At 46.9% G+C, this 21,128-nt stretch overlaps 1 protein-coding gene across 1 annotated transcript in view; it reads left to right on the top strand.

Annotated features, from left to right (window-relative positions):
* The window catches only part of OAF (out at first homolog), a 110,068-nt gene extending 89,202 nt beyond the window's left edge, over positions 1-20,866 (top strand). Inside the window, exon 5 of the mRNA XM_082273890.1 lies at positions 20,002-20,866. Within this exon, the coding sequence (XP_082130016.1) occupies positions 20,002-20,276 (275 nt within the window). The 3' untranslated portion in view covers positions 20,277-20,866. The remainder of the gene's footprint in view (positions 1-20,001) is intronic.
* Positions 20,867-21,128: the final 262 nt, after the last annotated feature.

Genomic DNA, 21,128 nt, shown 5'->3' with positions numbered 1-21,128 from the left:
CTCCAGACCCACGGACAAGGCTCCTTCAGCATGGAGGTGCGCCCTCACCCGTATCTGGGGCGGGGAGACGTCTTCCCTGGTTCCCGGACCCGTGGACTCCCCTGGTTGTATACAAGTCAGGTGGGTCCACAAGGTCATTCGGTCTGGCTACAAGATCGAGTTTCGTTCTTACCCTCCGGTAAGGTTCTTCCTTTCAACATGCGACTTTTCCCTGGTCCACTTACAGGCTCTTTTTGGGGCGGTGCAAGACCTTTTACTTTAAAGGGTGATGGTCCTGGTTCCCTCTTCTGAAAATTTTCAGGAGTTTTATTCAAACCTGTTTACAGTCCCCAGGAAGAAAGGCAAGGTGCGTCAAATTCTGGACCTCAAGGCGCTGAACTGCTTTGTGCGGGTACAGAAGTTCAGAATGGAGTCCGTTCCCTGGATCAGGGGGATTTTCTTGCCTCCATCGACATCAAGGACGCTTACCTTCTATGTTGGTCTCCAGCACTTCCTCCACTTTGCCATGGGAGAAGAGCATTATCAGTTTGGGGCGTTACCCTTTGGTCTCGCTTCTCGAGTCTTCACGAAAGTGTTGGTCCCAGTGCTAGCATTATTACGCAATGGGGGATCGTGGTATTGGGCTTCTTGGCCGGCCTCTTTCTCTGAGCATTCTCTGAGCAGAGTCTCCTACTGCTCTGGTGGAAAACCTGGAAATCCCCATACGAGCTTGAGGATGTTTGGCTGGATTCTGGATTTTCAGAAGTCTGCTCTGCTCTGGTTTCGTCCACAAAGCTGAACTATCTGGATATGATTCTGGACTCGGCCTTAGCCAGAGTGCTCCTTCCTCTGGACAAAGTCCAGAAACTGATGGTTGTAATTTGTCTCCTGCTGTCCAGCAGATGGTAATCCCTCTGGACTTGCATGCGGGTGCTGGGCCTAATGGTGTCTACCTTTTTTGAGGCGGTTCAGTTTGCACAGTTCCATAAGAGGTACCTGCAGAGGGAGATTCTGGCCAAATGGGAAAAGAATCCGCAGTCTCTGGACAATCCAGATCCGGCTGACCAGGGGAACGAAAGAGTCTCCGATATGGTGGCTTCATTCTCCCGCGCTTTGGCTTGGCAAATCCTTGCTCCCCTTGTATTAGACAGTGGTTACCCTGGATGCCAGCCTGTCCGGCTGGGGGGGCGTTCTCGGCATAAATTCTGCTCAGGGGATCTGGACAATAGAGTCCAGACTACCGATCATGGTCTTGGAACTCTGAGCGATCAGACTGTGCCTGGAACATTGGACCGATCGTCTTCAAGGATGTCCAGTGTGCATTCAATTGGACAATGCCACGGCCTTATGTCAATCACAGTAGGGCACAAGAAGTGTCCTGGCAGCTCTGGAGGTAACCGGGATTCTAAGGTGGGCAGAAAAGTTTGTTCCAGCCCTCTCCGCCGTACAAATTCCCGGGGTGGAAAACTGGCAAGCGGATTACCTCAGTCAGCAGGCGTTGAACCAAGGGGAGTGATCCCTTCATCCGGAGACGTTTCATCAGTTGTCTCCGGGTGGCATCCTAGAGGTGGATCTGTTGGCGTCCTGGCTCAACAGAAAGGTGCAGAGCTTTGTGGCTCGGTCACGGAATCCTCTGGCGGACGCCACAGACGCGCTGGTGGCCCAGTGGGGTCAGTATTGTCTGATTTACGCCTCCCCCCCCCCCTCTCAAGCTTCTGCCAAGACTTCTACACAGGATAGAGGCAGAAGGGATTCCGGTCATCTTGGTGGCCCTGGACTGGCCTCGCCGGGCTTGGTAGGCCGATCTGGTGCGGCTGGACATCAACATTTCTTGGAAACTTCCTCTCAGGGAGGATCTGTTGTCCCAAGGACCATTCTTCCATCCTGCTTAACAGTCACTGGCTTTGACAGCTTGGCTGTTGAACGCCAGGTGCTGATGGATAAAAGTTTGCCTGAGTTGGTGATTCCAACGTGGTTAAAAGCTGAGATATCTACTTCTAGAAAGATCTACCATTGTACATAGAAGACGTACATTGCGTGGTGTGAGTCTCTTATGGTTCATCCATGCCTTGACCTTGCTTCAACGGGGGGTTGAGCAGAAACTGGCCTTAAGTTCTATCAAGGGCCAGGTGTCAGCTTTAGCGGTCTTCTTTCAATGGTCCTTGGCCACGCACTCCCTGGTGCGTATTTTTCTTCAGGGAGTTCGGCACTTGGCTCCTCCTGTGCGGTCTCTGTTACCGCCTTCGTACCTCAATTTGGTGCTCTGTCCTCCAGACACCTCCTTTTTTGAGAATTTTCAGGAGATTCCCCGCTTACGCTGTCCCAGAAGGTGGCCTTTTTGGTGGGGCTTCTTCTCTTTGCGCACAGGGTGTTGGAATTGGTGGCGATATCCTGTCGTTCACCTTACTTGGTGGTGGTTCTTTGCCCCGTCCATTGTTCCTTCCAAAGGTTGTCTCTGATTTTTTTTTTTTTTTTCAATGAAGACATTGTGTTGCCTTCCCTGTGTCCCAGGCCAAACCATCCAAAGGAAATTGCCTTGCGTGCCTTGAATGTGGTCTGGGAAATGAGGGTGTACCTGGCAGCTACAGAGTCTTTTAGGAGGTCATTCCCTATTTGTGCTCAAGGATGGACCTCGGAAATGGTTGTCCGCTTCCTCTGTGACTATTTCCAGATGGATCAGATAGATGCTGATCCAGGCCTATTCCATCAGGGGTCAGGTTCCTCCTTTCCTTGTCAAAGCGCACTCTACTCGGTCACTCACTGCCTCCTGGGCCTTCCGTCATCATGCGTCAGTGACACAGGTTTGCAAGGCGGCCACCTGATTGTCGGTGTACACTTTTACAAAGTTCTATTAAGTGGATGTGTTGGCATCTGCGGACGCTTCCTTTGGCCGCAAGGTTTTGCAGGCTGCTGTTTAGAGGACCTGGTCCTCTTTGAGGGTGTATTGTTCAGCTCCTGTTTACCTGGTTGGCTATAGTTAGCCTTGGGAATTTCTTTTTGCTGTTCCCTCCCCTCATGTTTAACACTGCTTTTGGGACGTCCCAATGGTAATGAAGATCAGGAGCTGTGTCCGTCAATGAACGAAAGAGAGAGAGAAAATGGGATTTTTGACTTGGCGTAAAATACATTTCTCATTGACGGACACATCACCCACCCCTCTGTGGAGTTGTAATTCTTCTGACACTGCTTTTAGTACCTAATAGCAGAGAGAGGGAGTATACCCCCTGGGACTGCCCATAGGCATAGCCAGACTTTTTTTTCTGCCTAGTGTCCTACTCCTTTAGGGGGCAGTATAACCCAATGGTTAAGAAGATCAGTAGCTGTGTCCATCAATGAACATCAAAGAAATGGATTTTACGGTAAGTCAAAAATCCCATTTCATTGACAGACACAGCTTCTCATCTTCTTGACCGTTGGGTTATGCTGCCCCCTACATGAGTAGGACACTAGGCAGGAAAAAGCTTGACTATGCCTATGGGGCAGTCCCAGGGGGTATACTCCCACTCTCCGCTATAGGCATTCCATTTTTTTTCTGCCTAGTCAGGAGTAAGGACCTAGTTCCTTGCTGGGATTTCTGGTCATGGCAATTTTTTCCTTTTTAAATTAAATTTTTTTCCTAGCTTTGTTATTTTGTTCCTGTGAGAATCTACGATCAACTGCCGAACTGGGTGATGGACTGGATAATCTAGATCCAGAGGGTCCCCCCAGTCGAGCCAGCAAGCGCGCGCAGGCCTCAGCGAGCACTAGGTCGGCTGCGACATAGCCTCACTGGACGGGGGGCTGGCCTGCAAGTTAAACGCCTCACGAGGGCGGATATGACCTGGCCTTGGCATGAGTGGCAGCGATCCTTCTGGCCGACAGCCCATCCCCCCCCTCCATTCCGATGGAGCTGTGGTTTGTCAGGAGCGATGCCCACCCTGTTCCTGGTATGGTAAGTAGCTGTCCCCGTATAACCCTGGAGGTTTTTGGGGTGGATGTAGGAACCTCCCTGGGATGGTCGAACTCTCAGGGTTCCCCCTCCTTACCATGCAGCACCCCCCTTCTCTTTCCGGGGTCCTATGCGGATTGTTACCCCCATCTTCCCACACCCCCCCCTCCCTTTCCCCCTCCCATGGGGTGACCATAACTTTTAGGTCAGTCTGGGGTGTTGATTTTGCCATGGGGGTTGGGGAGGGAGGCATGCCACCGGTGACCGGACAATCAACCTTTAAGGGGGGGCTGTGCCCCGGGAGCTGCGTGGTGTCACCATTTTATTGTAGCCTTATGGCACTGCTGATCGGCAGTAGCCTCGGCAGTAATTTTCTTGAAGTTTCTCATTGAAATTAGTGGTGGCCATGTTTTTGGAGCTGTATGGGCGGTGATTCAGCGGTAGGAGCCCCACCTCATGCCCTAATGCTGACTCCTGGATCTTTCTCTTCCCGATCGCCACATGGTGTGTATTTACTTTGGGGCTGTAAGTGCCTGATCGGTGGTGGTGAGTCTTTTGTAGGGTTCTCTCTCCCTGCTATGCAGCGGTAGTGCTCTGTGCTGGGCCCTGTGGTGCTGCCAGCGCGGTGGGGGTATCCCTAGCAGTGTTAAACACTACTTTCTCTAGCGCTCATTGACAGACGTAGTCCTCGGTGATACACCACCTTCGGGTTATGTTGCCTCCACAGGAGCAGGACTAGACAGGAAATTAAAAAGCTCTGGCCACACCCCAGGGGCAGTCCCAGAGGGTATATCCTCTCTCTCTCTCTGCCTCAGCAAATCAGTTATTTTCTGTCTAGTTAGGAGTAAGGACCTAGACACCTTGCTGGGATCTTAGGTCCTGGCAAGAATTTTTTCTTAAAGGATTTTTTTAGACAGCTTTTTTCTCCAGTGTTCCTGTGAGATCTTCAAGCAAGAAAGCTGAACTGGGCGACGGGCTGGATGTTGAGATCCGGTGGTCACCCCAGTTCAGCCTACGAGCGCGTGCAGGCCATAGCTCCGCGCTGGGTCGGCCGCGACAAAGTCCCATTAAAGGACTGTCCACGCGAGTTAAACGTCTCGCTGAAACGCCAAAGACCATGAGTCACGGCGTCCGTATCGGTCGACAGCCCTCCCGCCCCGGTGGAGAGGGGTACTGTCAGGAGTTGGTGCCCGCCTGGTTCCGGTATGGTGAGTAGTATGTTCCCCCTTTCCCCCTGACGGGTTTTGTGGTGAACGCGGGCCCCTCTCTGTATGGTAAGATAGAGTCCCTTTCTATCCTACAACATGACACAGATCCTCCTACTTTGAGTGTGATTTTATGTGTGCAAAAAGCCAGGAGGCTTGGTTTGGGAGCTGACAATCTAATTGTATACATGTTTTAAAGATGTAATCTGTGGCATTCTGGGAATCTTATGGGTTAAGAATAAGCTACCTACCAGTCAGAAGCCACGGACATGTAGACTGCCTTCCTAATCAGATCTCCAGCTATTAGCAGGCCTCCCGAACGGCCATGCGGTCCGCCAGGGCCGGTACCGCCAACCACGCCATATCCCCATGCAGTGAGAGTGTTGTGTGCCCTGCAGCACACCGCTATTCAGTACGGGCCGCCGCCATTTTTTTTGCTGGATCGCACGAGCCGCCATTTTGGCGTAGCCTCGTGTCTCCAGCATGGGGGCGGCCATGTTTGAGGTGATCCAAACACCTCGTGGAGCTTGGGGGAGGCGCCGGAAGGCGTACAGAGGGGCGGAGCCGCCTCCTTTCTTCCTGGGCAGCCAGCCAAAAGACTTCCTGTTTGTTAAGACAGCGCTGTAACCTGTTGCAGTTAAACTCTGAGCATCAAGTGGTGAGCCTGGGGGTCTATCTCTCTCTCTCTCGATCGATAGGGATCCCTAGCAGGTAACACTAAGGGGCTTTTGTGGCGCTGGGGGTCGAAAAAAAAAAAAAAAAAAAAAAAAAGAAAAGTTTTATTTTTGAATTATATTATCCAGGAAGTAACTGGAGTTATCATGGACCCTGCCACACATATTCCCCCACCTGTTTCCCTTGAGGGGGCCACGGGACCCGCCGGTGCACAGAGTATAGAGTCATTTACAGCAATTTTGGAGTCTATGGTGGCTCGGGTGGAGGCGGCCTGTCAGGGACGGGGGTCAAGGAAGCGACCCCCGCCTACCCCTATACCATCTGACACCTCTGACTCAGATTCAGAGGGGGTCACGGCAGTTGCAGGTTCCTCTGCAAGGGCTGTTATCCCAGGTAAAGCCCCCTCAGACAGTGAGGAGGACGCTTCTTCTCCTGCTATTATTCAGGAAGAAGCATTGGTGGACGCACTAGTTGTGGCAGTGCAGGAAACCTTAAAACTTGAGGCTTTACCGGCAGAGGCAACTGAAACAGAGATTCCTTTTGGTACTAATAAGCCCATCAAGACGATGAAGGCTTTTCCTGTACCTAAATGTTTCGGATTCCAGTGGAGGACACTTCGTCCTTTAAGGATCCGGTGGATCGAAAGATGGAAGCAGAGTCCCGCACCATCTTCTCTCTGATAGGGTCAGCTTTTAGACCAGTAATTGTTATTGGTCTAGTTTCCCAGACACTTACGGAATGGGCGAAAATGGTACGCCAAGATCTTAGGGGAAAAGATATTCCCCAGGAGACATCTGATTTGATGGAACAGATTATACAAGGGCTACAGTTTATCTGTGACGCAGCCTTGGACACTACTCCCTTATTAGGGCATGCATCTAAGACAGCGGTGATCCTCAGACGTGTGCTATGGTTAAAATGCTGGTCAGCTGACCTAGGTTCCAAGAAGACCTTGACAAATCTCCCCTTTCAGGGGAATCGTCTATTTGGGGCCAACCTAGATGAAATCATTAAGGATGCCACTGGGGGCAAGAGCACTTTTTTGCCACAGGCTGCTAAAGCTAAGGGACCTCGCAACAAGCGAGGACCTTTCTTTACCGCCCATAAAGGGCGCCCGGCTGGTACTAGCGGGAAAGGCAAGACTCCTCCAGGAGGGTTCAAGAAGGGCTGGTCGGACAAGCAAAGGACCAACCCAGCCAAACCCGAAGCAGAGTACACAGCCTGAAGGTGCGCCCCCACCCGGTTTCAGGGTGGGGGGACGTTTTCACCGGTATTCAGGACATTAGATCGAGCATCAACCACTACTACCGGTGCGATTCTTCCCTTCCAACATTTAAGTACTACAGGAAGCGGTAATTACCGTTCCCGGAATAGATCTTTTCCTTTACCTTTTCCTAAGATTAGTCCCGATACCTCACAGGAATCCGATCTGGTTGACCAGATAGGCCAAGTAGCCTCTAGTCGGGTGACTTCGGTCCCTGAGGTTCAACCAGAAAAGATCACCTTTCCTGATAACTATCAGGTATCTGATAAATGTGTGGGAACAGAAAACGACCAGACTTTCTCGGATGGTCGGTGCCAGATACCTCTAGGGACGCCTGGTTCAGATCCAATCAGCGCCAGTGGTCCTAGAAATTCTAGGCTGGCCTCCTCAAGCCGGCCTGGCCGACTTGGACATGTTAGTCGTAGACGTTCCGTGGGAACTTCGTCTCAGGGAGTGTCTGTGGTCTCAAGGACCAATTTACCATCATGCTTTACAGTCGCTGGGTTTAATGGCCTGGCCATTGAGACCCAAGTACTGAAGGACAGAGGTTTGTCAGCTTCAGTCATTCCTACCCTTATTAAAGCAAGGAAAGCGACTTCCAGCAAAGTCTATTATCACACATGGAAAACTTATATTGCGTGGTGCGAATCTTTAGGATTTCCTCCACGTACCTATTCGGTGTCTCGAATATTGGCCTTTTTGCAACAGGGGGTTGAGCAGAAGCTAGCCTTGAGCACCATCAAGGGTCAAGTTTCAGCATTAGCAATCTTCTTTCAGAAGCCTTTAGCTACCAAATCCTTGGTGCGGAATTTCATCCAGGGGGTGCGGCACCTGGCTCCTCCAGTCCGCGCGCCCTTACCGCCTTGGGATCTTAATTTGGTTTTGTCGGTTCTACAGAAACCTCCCTTTGAAAACATCAGGGAGATTCCCTTGCTTACTTTATCCCAGAAGGTGGCCTTCTTGGTGGCTATTACTTCTGCTCGCAGGGTGTCAGAACTGGCTGCATTATCATACCAGTCCCCATACCTAGTGATTCATAGGGATAAGGTAGTACTTCATCCTAAGCCATCTTTTCTTCCCAAGGTGGTTTCAGATTTTCATCTGAATGAAGATATTGTACTACCTTCCTTGTGTCCTCAGCCCAAGCATCATCGGGAACATGCGTTGCATTCCTTAGATGTGGTTCGGGCAATCAGGGTATACCTGAAAGCTACGGAATCATTCAGTAAGACGGATTCACTTTTTGTGATCACGGATGGCCCCAGAAAGGGTTTGCCTGCATCTGCCGCGACCATTGCCAAATGGATTAGACAAACGGTGGTACAGGCTTATTCTATTAAGGGTCAGAGTCCTCCGTTCCCTGTTAGGGCGCACTCCACTCGAGCGCTCAGTACTTCCTGGGCCTTTCGCCATCAGGCGTCAGTGGTCCAGGTATGTAAGGCGGCCACCTGGTCGTCAGTACATACCTTTACAAAATTCTATAAAATTGATGTGACGGCATCGGCGGATGCCTCATTTGGCCGCAAGGTTTTGCAGGCCGCAATTTGAGGAGACCGGTGGTCTACCTCGAGGGTTTTTTTCTGTTTGAAAAAAAAAAAAATTGTTTTCTCTTTTTTTGTTGAGTCTCATCATTAAGGATGAGCATTGTAAACTTCTAGTTGGCACCGGTTGGGCCTTCTAGATTGGGATTTGATTTCCATTTTCCCACCCCTCAGTTGTGATACTGCTCTGGGACGTCCCGAAGGTGGTGTATCACCGAGGACTACGTCTGTCAATGAGCGCTAGAGAAAAATGGATTTTTGTAAAATCTTACCGTAAAATCCTTTTCTCTTAGCTCATTGACGGACGTAGTCCCCGCCCCTCTGTTTTTTTGAGTTGGGTTAAAATCTCTAAAGACTGCTTTTTCACATAACTGATTTGCTGAGGCAGAGAGAGAGAGGATATACCCTCTGGGACTGCCCCTGGGGTGTGGCCAGAGCTTTTTAATTTTCTGTCTAGTCCTGCTCCTGTGGAGGCAACATAACCCGAAGGTGGTGTATCACCGAGGACTACGTCTGTCAATGAGCTAAGAGAAAAGGATTTTACGGTAAGATTTTACAAAAATCCATTTTTTTTTTTTTTTTTTTGTGGGTCCCCCTCTTCACTGATGGAGTCCCTAGAGCACATTTTCCCACCTGATCCTCTCGCAGAGGCTGCCGGGCCCTCTGGGTCCCAACAATCCCTGACTGCACTGACGGCGGCCCTGGATTCCTTGGTGTCTAAGGTTGATTCTGTCCTGGGAAAGCAGGCTAGCAAAAAGCATCCCCCGGCTTCACCTTCTTCATCTGTTTCATCGGATCCTGAATCTGATTCGGCCGCCACGGATGCGTTTCACCCTACTGGGTCTGCGTCCACGGACCCTGCATGCGCAGATAGTGAGGATGATTCCTCTGCTCCTCTGGCCGCGCTTGAAAAGGCGCTGGTGGATGCGCTGGTTGTGTCAGTTTGTGAACCTTTAAAGATTGAGGATGCGGCTGATGCTGCGTCGGAGTCGCTGGTCCCTTTTGGCACACACAAGCCCTCCAAGGCGGCGAGGGTGTTCCCCTTTCCTGCTTACTTTGATAATATTGTCACTAAACAGTGGGATTGTCCAAAACGCACTTTTCCAATCCCTAAGCGTTTTTCTATACGGTATCCGTATAAGGATTCCCTGCTTAAAAAGTGGACGGTCCCACCTGTAGTGGACTCACCGGTTTCCAGGTTAAATAAAGCCACCTTAATTCCAATTGAGGAGCCCCCAGTCTTTTAAGGATCCGACTGATAGGAGGTCAGAGGTTCTGGCCCGCCATATGTTCGTTGTGGCTGGTTCAGCTTTTAGGCCCATGTTTACTATTGCCCTGGTGTTGCAAACTCTGACCAAGTGGGCTAAACTTTTACTCCGGGAACCTGGAGGGGGGGGGACAGCTTGCTTTTGCTTTTTGTGGAGCTGGCGGATCAGTTGGTCCAGGGGCTACAGTTTGTCTGTGATGCCTCTTTGGATGCGACTTTGTTGATTTCTAGACTGTCTGTCTGTCACAGCAGTGGTCCTTCGGCGTATTATCTGGCTGAAATGCTGGTCTGTGGACCAGACTTCTAAGAAGGCCTTATCTGATCTCCCATTTGTGGGGGGGTCGCCTGTTTGGATCTTCCTTGGATGACATAATTAAGGGCCTCACAGTTGGGAAAGAGTACTCCTTCTTCCACAGGCTTCCAAGGGCAAGGAGCCCTGTCATAGATGGGGACCATTCTTCTCATCTCAGAGGCTTTTTCGTCCCTCGGGGTCTCAAGACAAGGGATCTAAGCCCTTCAGGGCATCCACCGGAGGTTCCAAGCGGACCTGGTCTGGCGAGCGATGAGCGGGCTCTTCCAGACCTGCGGACAAGTCTTTCTCTGCATGAAGGTGCGCCCTCACCCGTGTCTGGGGTGGGGGGTTATCTTTGCTGGTTTCCGGATCCTTAGACCTCCCTGGTACAGGACAAGTGGGTCCACAAAGTAATTTGGTCTGGTTTCAAGATCAAGTTTCGGTCTTATCCTCCGAAAAGGTTCTTCCCTTCCAACCTGCGCTTGTCCCCAGATCGCTTACGGAGTCTCTTTGGGGCAGTGCAAGACTTGTTACTTCAAGGAGTGATTTGTCCTGGTTCGGACTTCAGAACGTTTTCAGGGATTTTATCTCAAACCTGTTGATGTTTCCCCAGGAAGAAAGGCAAGGTACGTCCAAATTCTGGACCTCAAGGCGCTAAACTGCTTTGTGCGGGTGCAAAAGTTCAGAATGGAGTCCGCTCGCATGGTGGTGGGTTCCCTGGATCAGGGGGATTTTCTTGCCTCTATCGACATCAAAAACGCTTATCTTCACATTCCAATATGTGCCAGTCATTACTCTACTCTTTCAACCATGAAAAATAGGGTTTCCCTCCGTCTGGATTTCATGGACCGGATCGGATAGCAGCGAGTGTCAGCTGAGATGTCACTGCTGACATCGGCTGCTCCTTAGGGGTGCATGAAACATGTGATCGGGTCCGCCTCTCTCCGCAGTCCACATTCCAGGTGTGGAAAATTGGCAAGCGGATTACCTAAGTCGTCAGGTGTTGGATCAAGGGGAATGGTCCCTTCCTCCAGAGGTGTTCCACCTTCTTGTGCCCACTGGGGGACTCCAGAGGTGGCTCTGTTTGCTGCTCGCCTCAACAGGAAAGTCCAGCGGTTTGTGGCCAGGTCTCGGGATCCTCTGGCCGATGCCACAGATGCTCTGGTGGCTCCTTGGATCCAGTATCACCTGATTTATGCCTTCCCTCCGCTCTTCCTCCTGCCGAGGTGTCTTCGCTGGGTGGCGGTGGAAGGCATTCCGGTCGTTCTGGTGGCACCAGACTGGCCTCGGCGGTCTTGGTACGCAGACCTGGTAAGAATGGTCGCGGATCCTCCATGGCGACTTCCTCTATGGGAAGATCTGCTGTCTCAGGGACCGATCTTCCATCCTGCTTTACGGTCGCTGGCTTTAACGGCTTTGCTGTTGAAAGCAAGGTATTGAGGGATAGAGGTCTTTCTGATTCCTACCCTTTGAAGGCCAGAAAGTCGACATCTAGGAAGAGCTATCATCATACGTGGAAATCGTACATTTCGTTGTGTGAATCGCTGCAGCTGCACCCTCGCTTGTTTTCTATAGCTAGTGTTTTGGCTTTTTGCAAAAAGGGGTTGAGCAGCACTGGGCGTTGGGCACTATCAAAGGTCAGGTGTCGGCCTTGGCTATTTACTTCCAATGTCCGTTGGCTACTAATAGCTTGATTCACACTTTGATTCAAGGGGTGCGTCATCTGGCTCCTCCGAGGAGATCCCCGTTGCCTCCAAGATCTCAATCTGGTTTTGTCTTTTCTTCAAAATCCTCCTTCAGAGAATATTAGGGAAATTCCTTGTGGCAGAAGATTGCCTTTCTAGTGGCTATTACTTCTGCTCGCAGAGTATCGGAGTTGGCGGCGCTGGCCTGTCCGCTTTATTTGGTGGTCCACAGGGATAAAGTGGTCCTCTGACCTAATTTGTCTTTTCTCCCTAAGGTGGTGTAGGATTTTCATCTTAATGAAGACATCATGTTGGCTTCCTTATGTCCCAAGCCTGAGCATCCCAAGGAAATTAATTTTGCATTCTTTTAGATGTGGTTCGGGCGATAAGAGTTTATACTGAGTCCTTTAGAAAATCGGACTCTCTTTGTCCTTACCGACGGTCCTCGAAAAGGTTTGGCTGCGGCTGCTGCGACCATATACAGATGGATTAGGCAGACAGTTGTTCAGGCTTATTCGATCAACGGTCAGGTTCCTCCTTTCCCTGTGAAGGCGCATTCTACTAGAGCACTGAGTGCCTCTTGGGCTTTATGCCATCAGGCCTCTGTTGTACAAGTTTGTAAGGCAGCAATTTGATCGTCTGTGCACATCTTTACCAAGTTCTACAAGGTGGATTTTCTGGCATCTTCGGATGCCTCTTTTGGCCACAAGGTTTTGCAGGCTGCTGTTTCGTAAGAGAATGTTTTTTTTTGTTTCTCTCAGGGGTCTTTTATTGAGTGAGCTTCTGTTGTTTGGTTGAGCTTCATGTTACCCAGTTGACTAAGTTTAGCCTTTGGAGTTTACCTTACTTCTGGTTGCGTTCTTCCCACCCCTCATGCCTACACTGCTTTGGGACGTCCCATTCAGCTGATGGAGATGAGGCTGTGTCTGTCAATGGACGATAGAAAAAATAAGATTTTTGTAAGCTCTTACTGTAAAATCTTTTTCTCTAAAGTCCATTGACAAACGCAGCACCCGCCCCTCTGATTTGGGGATGTTTTTTTCTTCACTGCTTGCAACTAAACTGGTTTGCTGAGCTGAGTGTGTGTGGGTTATGCCTGTGGGGACAGCCCTGTGGGGCGTGTACATGTAAATGTTTTCCTGCCTAGACTACTCCTGCAGGGGGCAGCATAACCCATTCAGCTGATGAAGATGAGGCTGTGTCTGTCAATGAACTTCAGAGAAAAAGATTTTAACGGTAAGATCTTACAAAAATCCTATTTTTTTTTTTTTTTTTTGTTTACACAAGAAAGGTGAAGGCTACAGGAAGATCAGCAAAGCTTTACTTATCAGTCAGAATACTGTAGCAAAAGTAATAACAACAATTTAACAAAGTTGGAACTGCAACCATCTCCCAGAGACGTCCAGGCCATTCATGGAAGTTAACACCTCGACAGAAGCGTCTTCTGATGAGAAGGGTTGAAGAAAATCTCCATGCAATTTCACTGCAGTTAGCTAAAGAAGTTGAAAGCCAAACTTGGGTGATTGTTTCCCATATCACAACATGGTGTACACTGCAGAGGAATGGTATGCATGGGTGTTGTCCATGAAGGAAGCCTCTCCTAAAGCCCATGCACAGAAAAGCCCATCTAGAATTTGCCAGGGCTCATACTGGGATTCTGTTTTCTGGGGTGATGAGACCAAGATACATATTTTTGGAACTGATGGCATCAAAACTGTATGGCGTTGCAAAGGTGAGGAGTACAAAGAAAAATGGATGGTGCCTACAGTGAAACATGGTAGCAGTGTCCTTCTGTGGGGCTGCATGAGTGCTGCTGGTGTCAGGGAGCTACATTTCATTGATAGTATCATGAATTCACAGATGTACAGCTTTATATTAAAAGAGAAAATGCTACCATCAGTCAGTGCCCTTTGTCGTTGTCCACTTTTCCAAAACACACATGTAAAGCCACTGTTGCATTTCTGAAGAACAGGATGAAAGTGATTCAGTGGCCAAGTACTGTATGTCTCCAGATCTGAACCCAATAGAACACCTATGGGGAATTCTGAAGAGACAAGTTGAGCATCACTCTCCATCCAGCATCCAGGCTTTAAAAGAGGTCATTCTTGAACAATGGGGAAAAAAATAGATGTTGAGATATGTCGCCAACTTGTTCATTCCATGCCTAGAAGACTTGGTGCTGTCCTTACAAATCATGGAGGTCATACAAAATACTAGATGTAGTAGTTTTTGTTGTGGGGTGTATTCATTTTTGCATCAACTAATTTGAGTAAAACTGCAAATTTTGTAATCTAAGTTATATAGATCCCCCTATTATATTGTTTTTGTAAGTCTAAAATCTACAAGGATTGGATAGTCAGTAGGGCTGAAACAACTAATCAACTAAATCGATAATAATCAATAATTACAATCGTTGTCAACGATTGTCATTATCGATTAGTTGCTCCGTCGATTAGTTGTGCTGCTTTCTGAACTTTCCCGCCTGTCAGCAAGCTCTGTCTCCTCTGTGAAGCCGCCGCCTGCATTCACTGTCTCTCTCACAGCTCTGCACTTCCGTGACCTCCCTCCTCCCCCCTCCCTCCTCCTTTCCTCTCTGCCTTTCCTCCCCGCCCTCTTGCTGATGTCAGTGAGGGAGTGAGTCAGATCGAGGTGAGGGAGAAAAGAGCACAGAAACAGTAGAACGTGAGTGCCGAGCTTAGAGCTACAGTGTCCTGTCCATGCAATGCAGCCCGCCAAAAAATATAATAAAAGCTTCTCCAGATAAGAGTTAATATTCCTATAAAGTGCAATAATCTAATAGAAAAATAAGTGATTAAAAACGTCCATATAGCACATATAGGGGGTCTTTCTATGCTCCCTATTTCACATCTATGGCTGACAGGGATGTTTTTATTCACCTATTTTTCTATTATAATATTGCACCTTATAAGGAATATTAACTCTTTTATCTAGATAAGCATTTATTATATTATTTACAGTATATAGCAGCTTAATTTAAAAAAAAAAAAAGTTTTGGTATAAGGCTCGGTTCACACTTCTGCGATGCGGGAAGGCTGCGAATATGCAGCGTGTTCCCGAATCGCATCCGCACATCTGGCAGTTCACACTGCCATATGCGATATGCAGGGGGTGTCAATTAAATGTTAACGACACCCCCGGTTTGATCGCACATCGCAGTGCGATCTGACAGTTCGCACAGGATCGGATCGCACAAGTGTGAACCACTGTGCGATCCGATCCTGATGCGGCTGAAAAAAAGGGTCCTGTGCATCTTTTGTGTGGGTGCAGTGTGAATCGGCGCACCCGCAGTAGTGTGAACCAGCACTTAGTGCCGGTTCATACTTGTGCGGTTTGCGAGATCGCATGTAATTCGGAGCGCACTGCTCCTTCATTACATGCGATCTCATGTGCGGATGCAAGTTCAGCCATACACTTTGTATGGCTGAATTCGCAGCGCATCCGCAGAAAACTCGCACATGAGGCATTTTTTGAGCAGCCTCAGAATCGGATCGCACAGTGGTTCACACTTGTGCGATCTGATTCTGTGCAAACTTGCAGATCGCACTGCGATATGCGATCAAACTGGGGGTGTCGTTAACATTTAATTGACACCCCCTGCGTATCGCATATGGCAGTGTGAACTGCCTCTTGTGCGGATGCGATGCGGGAACACGCTGCATATTTGCAGCCTTCCCGCATCGCACAAATGTGAACCGAGCCTTATACCAAAAAAATTTTTTTTTTCTTTAAATTAAGCTCCTATATACTGTAAATAATATAATAAACGCTTATCTAGATAAAGAGTTAATATTATTTACAGTATATAGCAGCTTAATAAAAAAAAAAAGAAAATAAAGTTTTTTGGTATAAGGCTCGGTTCACATTGGTGTGATGCGGGAAGGCTGCAAAATATGCAGCGTGTTTCCGCATCGCATCCGCACAAGAGGCAGTTCACACTGCCATATGCGATACGCAGGGGGTGTCAATTAAATGTTAACAACACCCCCAGTTTGATCGCTCATCGCAGTGTGATCTGCAAGTTTGCACAGAATCGGATCGCACAAGTGTGAACCACTGTGCGATCCGATTCTGAGGCGGCTCAAAAAATGCCTCCTGTGCGAGTTTGCTGCGGATGCGCTGCAAATTCAGCCATACAAAGTGTATGGCTGAACTTGCATCCGCACATGAGATCGCATGTAATGAAGGAGCAGTGCGCTCCGAATTACATGCGATCTTGCAAACTTCACAAGTGTGAACCGGCACTAAGTGCTGGTTCACACTACTGCGGGTGCGCTGATTCACACTGCACCCACACAAAAGATGCACAGGACCCTTTTTTTCAGCCGCATCAGGATCGGATCGCACAGTGGTTCACACTTGTGCGATCCGATCCTGTGCGAACTGTCAGATCGCACTGTGATATGCAATCAAACTGGGGGTGTCGTTAACATTTAATGGACACCCCGGCGTATCGCATATGGCAGTGTGAACTGCCTCTTGTGCGGATGCGATGCGGGAACAGGCTGCATATTTGCAGCCTTCCCACATCGCAGAAGTGTGAACCAGCACTTACACTCTGTTTGCTCATTATTATTTTAAATAAATGAAAAAAAAAAGGCATATTGAGTTTTTTTATGATTTTATCCGATTAATCGAAAAAATAATCGGCAACTAATCGATTATTAAAATAATCGTTAGTTGCAGCCCTAATAGTCAGATTGCACCATGTATGGTGACCCTAAATCTTTTGGCTGGGAAAACCTGTCTGCTTTTTTGTTTAGCATTTGCATCACTAAAATTTTGAGGTTATAGGACAACAAAATGTTTCAGGAGGTAAAGTATTGCACCCATAATTTTGGTCTGGTACTGTTTGTAATATGATTGATTTTTATTCATGTTTTTTAAGCTTGTGTGTCTTTAATATTTAACCGTTTAACTGGAATAACAACTTGCATTTATCAATTTTATCTGTGCTTAGTAAAAGGGATTTGGTCACCTCTTAAGGCCATGTCATCTCTTTTTACATGTGGGTATCTGGGCATTTGTTCCAAGGTCTTATGTCCAGCGTGGCCATCAAGTGAATGAGTAGGCTGAAATGAGTGGAATTATTCTTCAAAGGACTGCCGAGGCCCACACCTATTTAATTCCAGAAAAATATTATAGCACCTTGATGATGAACAGTATATAATAATTGCAGTTTACAACAGATTATCTCAGAAAAGTGCTTTAAAGCAAAGACTGAAGAGATCAGTAAATGTTCAGCTATAGAATTATGTAGTGAGACCAATTCATCAACTAGAAAAGCTGAGCACTCATTCAATTTAAAGAATATTATTCCGTGAGGGTCAAAACGGTTAAAAAAATCACTGATTTGGCATACCTACCTTTATACTATTAAAATCCTTTATAGCTAGAGATGTCTGTAGAATGAATGGCTGGAACAGAGAAAGCAGAGTGTTTGGAGTGGAAGTGATGCCATCTACTGGCTAACTGACAGACTGGAAATGCAAACTTTCAGAAAACATTGGGTTTCTCATAAGCCGTAAAGCCTACCAAAATGGAGAACCTAAACATACACAAAACTACAAAGATCTACAATTGCCCTAGTCCTGACATACAGTTTGAACGAGAATTTGCTGTGATACATTTTTAGGATATGCAGATTGCGATCAGGATTTAGGAGCCGTACAATAGGGTTAAGTGTTGTTTCTTTTTTTTTATTTTTGGCTTTTTTTGTGCATTCCTTTTTAAAGAGTATTTCTATTTGTGTAACCAAATTGGGTTGACACTTTTAAATTTGTTACATTCCCCATTCACATATCCTAAATTACAAAAAAAAATGTTTTTAGGTGCTCTATTGTGATCCATCCAGCAAGGACAAATCCTACTATTTTGTCTTTGTTTATAAGGGGGCTGGACAGCTGCATTTACCATAAATTACTTTTCCAATTATAACTAGATTTGAATACGGTCTATTCTAACAAAGGGCTAAAAGTGTGGAGGCTTTGTTTCTTGTATTGTTTGTTAAAAAAAGACATACTTGGGACAGACTCACTTGTTCAAAAAACTTTGCAGTCAGCCATGGCACCTCCAGCAGAGAAACATCTAAAAGGTAAAAAAAATAAAAATAAAATGTAGGCATGCTGTGCAAATTAGAACACAAAACAAACATATAGTAGAATTTCTGAGATTCTAAGTAATGTTGACTGCTGATTTTTACTTGTAAACAAAAAGTGTCAGAAAAGGCCTGGTCTTCAAGTGGCAATACTTGAAGACCAGCACTGGATCGCAAATCCGCGAGTCTGGAGTCTGGTGGGGGGGGGAGCACTGGAGAATAGGATAGTGAGAGCTGGTCTGGTTTTACAACAGGTCCATTATCTATTCTTTTCCTATTTTTAAAGTTTGTGCATAGTAAAATATTATAGCAAATACCCTACAGAAAAATAGTTAGGCCAGCCAGTTAGGAGTGTGTCTATGGAAATGTTTGACAGTTCTTCCAGAAGCACCTTTGTGAGGTCAGGCAGTGATTTTGGACGAAAAGGCCTGGCTCACAGTCTCCGCTCTAATTCATCCAAAAGGTGTTCTATGGGGTTGAGGTCAGGACTCAGTGCAGGCCAGTCAAGGTTCCTCCACCCCAAACTCGCTCATCCATGTCTTTTAGGGCCTTGCTTTGTGCGCTGGTGCACAGTCATGTTGGAAAAGGAAGGGGGCTATCCCCAAACTGTTCCCACAAAGTTGGAACTTTGAAAATTGAAATTGTCCAAAATGTCTTGGTATGCTGACACCTTAAGAGTTCTCTTCACTGGATCTAAGGGGCAAAGCCCAACACCTGAAAAACAACCCCACACTATAACCCCCCCCCCCCTCCACCAAATGATTTGGACCAGTGCACAAAGCAAGGTCCATAAAGACATAGATGAGCAAGTTTTGGGTGGAGGAACTTGACTGGCCTGCACAGAGTTCCGACCTCAACCCAATAGAACACCTTTGGGATGAATTAGAGCTGAGATTGCGAGATAGGCTTTCTTGTCTACATCAGTGCCTGACCTCACAAATGCACTTCTGGAAGAATGGTCAAAAATATCCATAGACACTCCTAAACCTTGTGGACAGCCTTCTCAGAAGAGTTGAAGCTGTTAAAGCTGCAAAGGGTGAGCCAACTAAATATTGAACCCTACGGCCTAAGACTGGGAGGCCATTAAAGTTAATGTGCATCTAAAGGCAGACTTTCTGATTTTGATTAATGTATGGGCAGGGATGTTGTACAGAACTCAGTCTACCAATCAACATCTGTACAACTGCCCTGTCTGGTTTACCCTGCTCAACCAGCACAACAGGCTATAGCTGGCAAAGCTGATCAGTGTATTGTGACAGGGGGGCAATCTCTCCGCTGTCAGAATACAACCCTTCAGCAGGAGTCACCCTCATCCACATGGAATGTGTGTATGGGAGAATCAGGTCATTTTTTTTTTGTTGTTTGTTCAACCCACTGGCATTCTGCCACTGATGATTTCAACAAAAATTTCCAGTGGCAGGGTTACTACTGTGTTTCCCAGGAAAATAAGACCTACTGTGATTTTTGGGGAGGGCTGCAATATAAGCCCTACCCCAAAAATAAGCCCTAGTTTAAAGTGTTTGTAAAATCCTAGAATCCACTCTATTACTGTTTTATATAATGTCCAATGTGTGTGTTTCTGTAATATAATTGTGCCAAATACCTTCGATACAGTGGCGCTCAGCTGACCTCCTGCTGCTCTCCTCCCAGCTATCAGTGGGGGATCTCAGACCCTCCGTCTGCAGTGCTCGGAGCATGAAAGAGTGTGTCGGTCACTGAAGCACCGAGCGGCGCTGTAACAAAGGTATTTGGCACAATTATAATACAGGAACACACACATTGGTCATAATATAGTACTAATAATGGAGTGGGATCTAGGATTTTACAAACCTTTTCACTCGGTTCACACTGGGGATTTCTGACAGACAGGGAGGGAGAGGGGGAGAGAAGACCACACATTACATGATAAGACCTACCCCGAAAATAAGCCTTTCTGTGTCTTTTGTTGCCAAAATTAATATGACTGGTTTTATTTTCAGGGAAACACGGTAATGGCAGAATCCCCTATTTGGCAGTCGTTGATCTATTTTTTTTTTTTCTTTCTTGTAAGGTGTCGACGGATCAATGTTTGAAATTCTTCCTCAGTCAAACTCCCTTCCAGTTTTGCACCCCTGCAAGCTTTGCTCTCATGATTGGAAACCCTGCATCTGCTCATATCGTCTAAGCTTGGAATGGATACCATGCAGCCTGAAATATTGCAGAAGCCGGGATTCATCTGGCAAGACCACTTCTTACAAGTGTGGCATCCGCAGCTGCCAAAAAGGCTACAGCTTCCACTTCTATGTGCCGCAGAAACAGCTATGCCTGTGGGACGAAGAGACATAGCAATGTCCTTTTTGTAGCTTTTATCTATACCATTGTGCCCATAAATGAAAGAGGACCACAACTTCTTGAGATCCAACAAGTGCATTTCCCTAAAGTTACTTCTGTACTGTGAAACTTTAGGATCTGATAAGAAGTAGACTCTGCACATTCACCTTACTTTTGTTGAGAAGAAACAGGCTTATCTATTTTTAATTGCACAATGACTGAACCTTCTCAGCACTCTTAATGTGCCTTATCACAAATATGAATTTTCTTAAACTCCAATAAGTATCTTATTAAATGTAGGTACCGACCTCAAGTAGGACTTTACTGAAACAACCAGTATTAAAAGAATAAAAACTGTGAATATCTGGGAATAAACCATTTTCTTGTTAACAGGACCAGTACTTCATGCCACAATGCCTTTTTCTGGTCTCTGTGGCAACAAGGGGTTAAATACTTCCTGTGCCTTCATTTAATATGACGTATTTTGATATAGTTCAGATATTTTTTTCTATGAAGATGCCTTTTTTTATAAAAGGAAGGTGAAAAGAAACCTTTTGAACAAAATATTTATCATTTGTAAAATAAATGAAATGATTTTTAAAGTACTTTGTGTGCCATCAGCTTGCTTTAAAGTTTATTTTTCTCCTTTATTTTCTATACATTGTATGTCTTTGGAATGCTAGACATTATGTGTAAAAAAAAAATAATAATAAAATACACTGCCTGGCCAAAAAAGAGTCGCCAACTGGAATTAACTAAGCAAATAACTAAACTAAGCATGCAGTAACTATCCTGTTGGATAGTTACTGTATGTGCCCAAAGAATGAGGTCAGCTGACTTCCTGAATATACTGAATGACCAGGTTAT

Source organism: Pelophylax lessonae, assembly GCF_965119305.1.
Source record: "Pelophylax lessonae genome assembly, chromosome: 12".
Taxonomy (NCBI): domain Eukaryota; kingdom Metazoa; phylum Chordata; class Amphibia; order Anura; family Ranidae; genus Pelophylax; species Pelophylax lessonae.
This window is presented reverse-complemented; position numbering and strand designations above follow the sequence as displayed.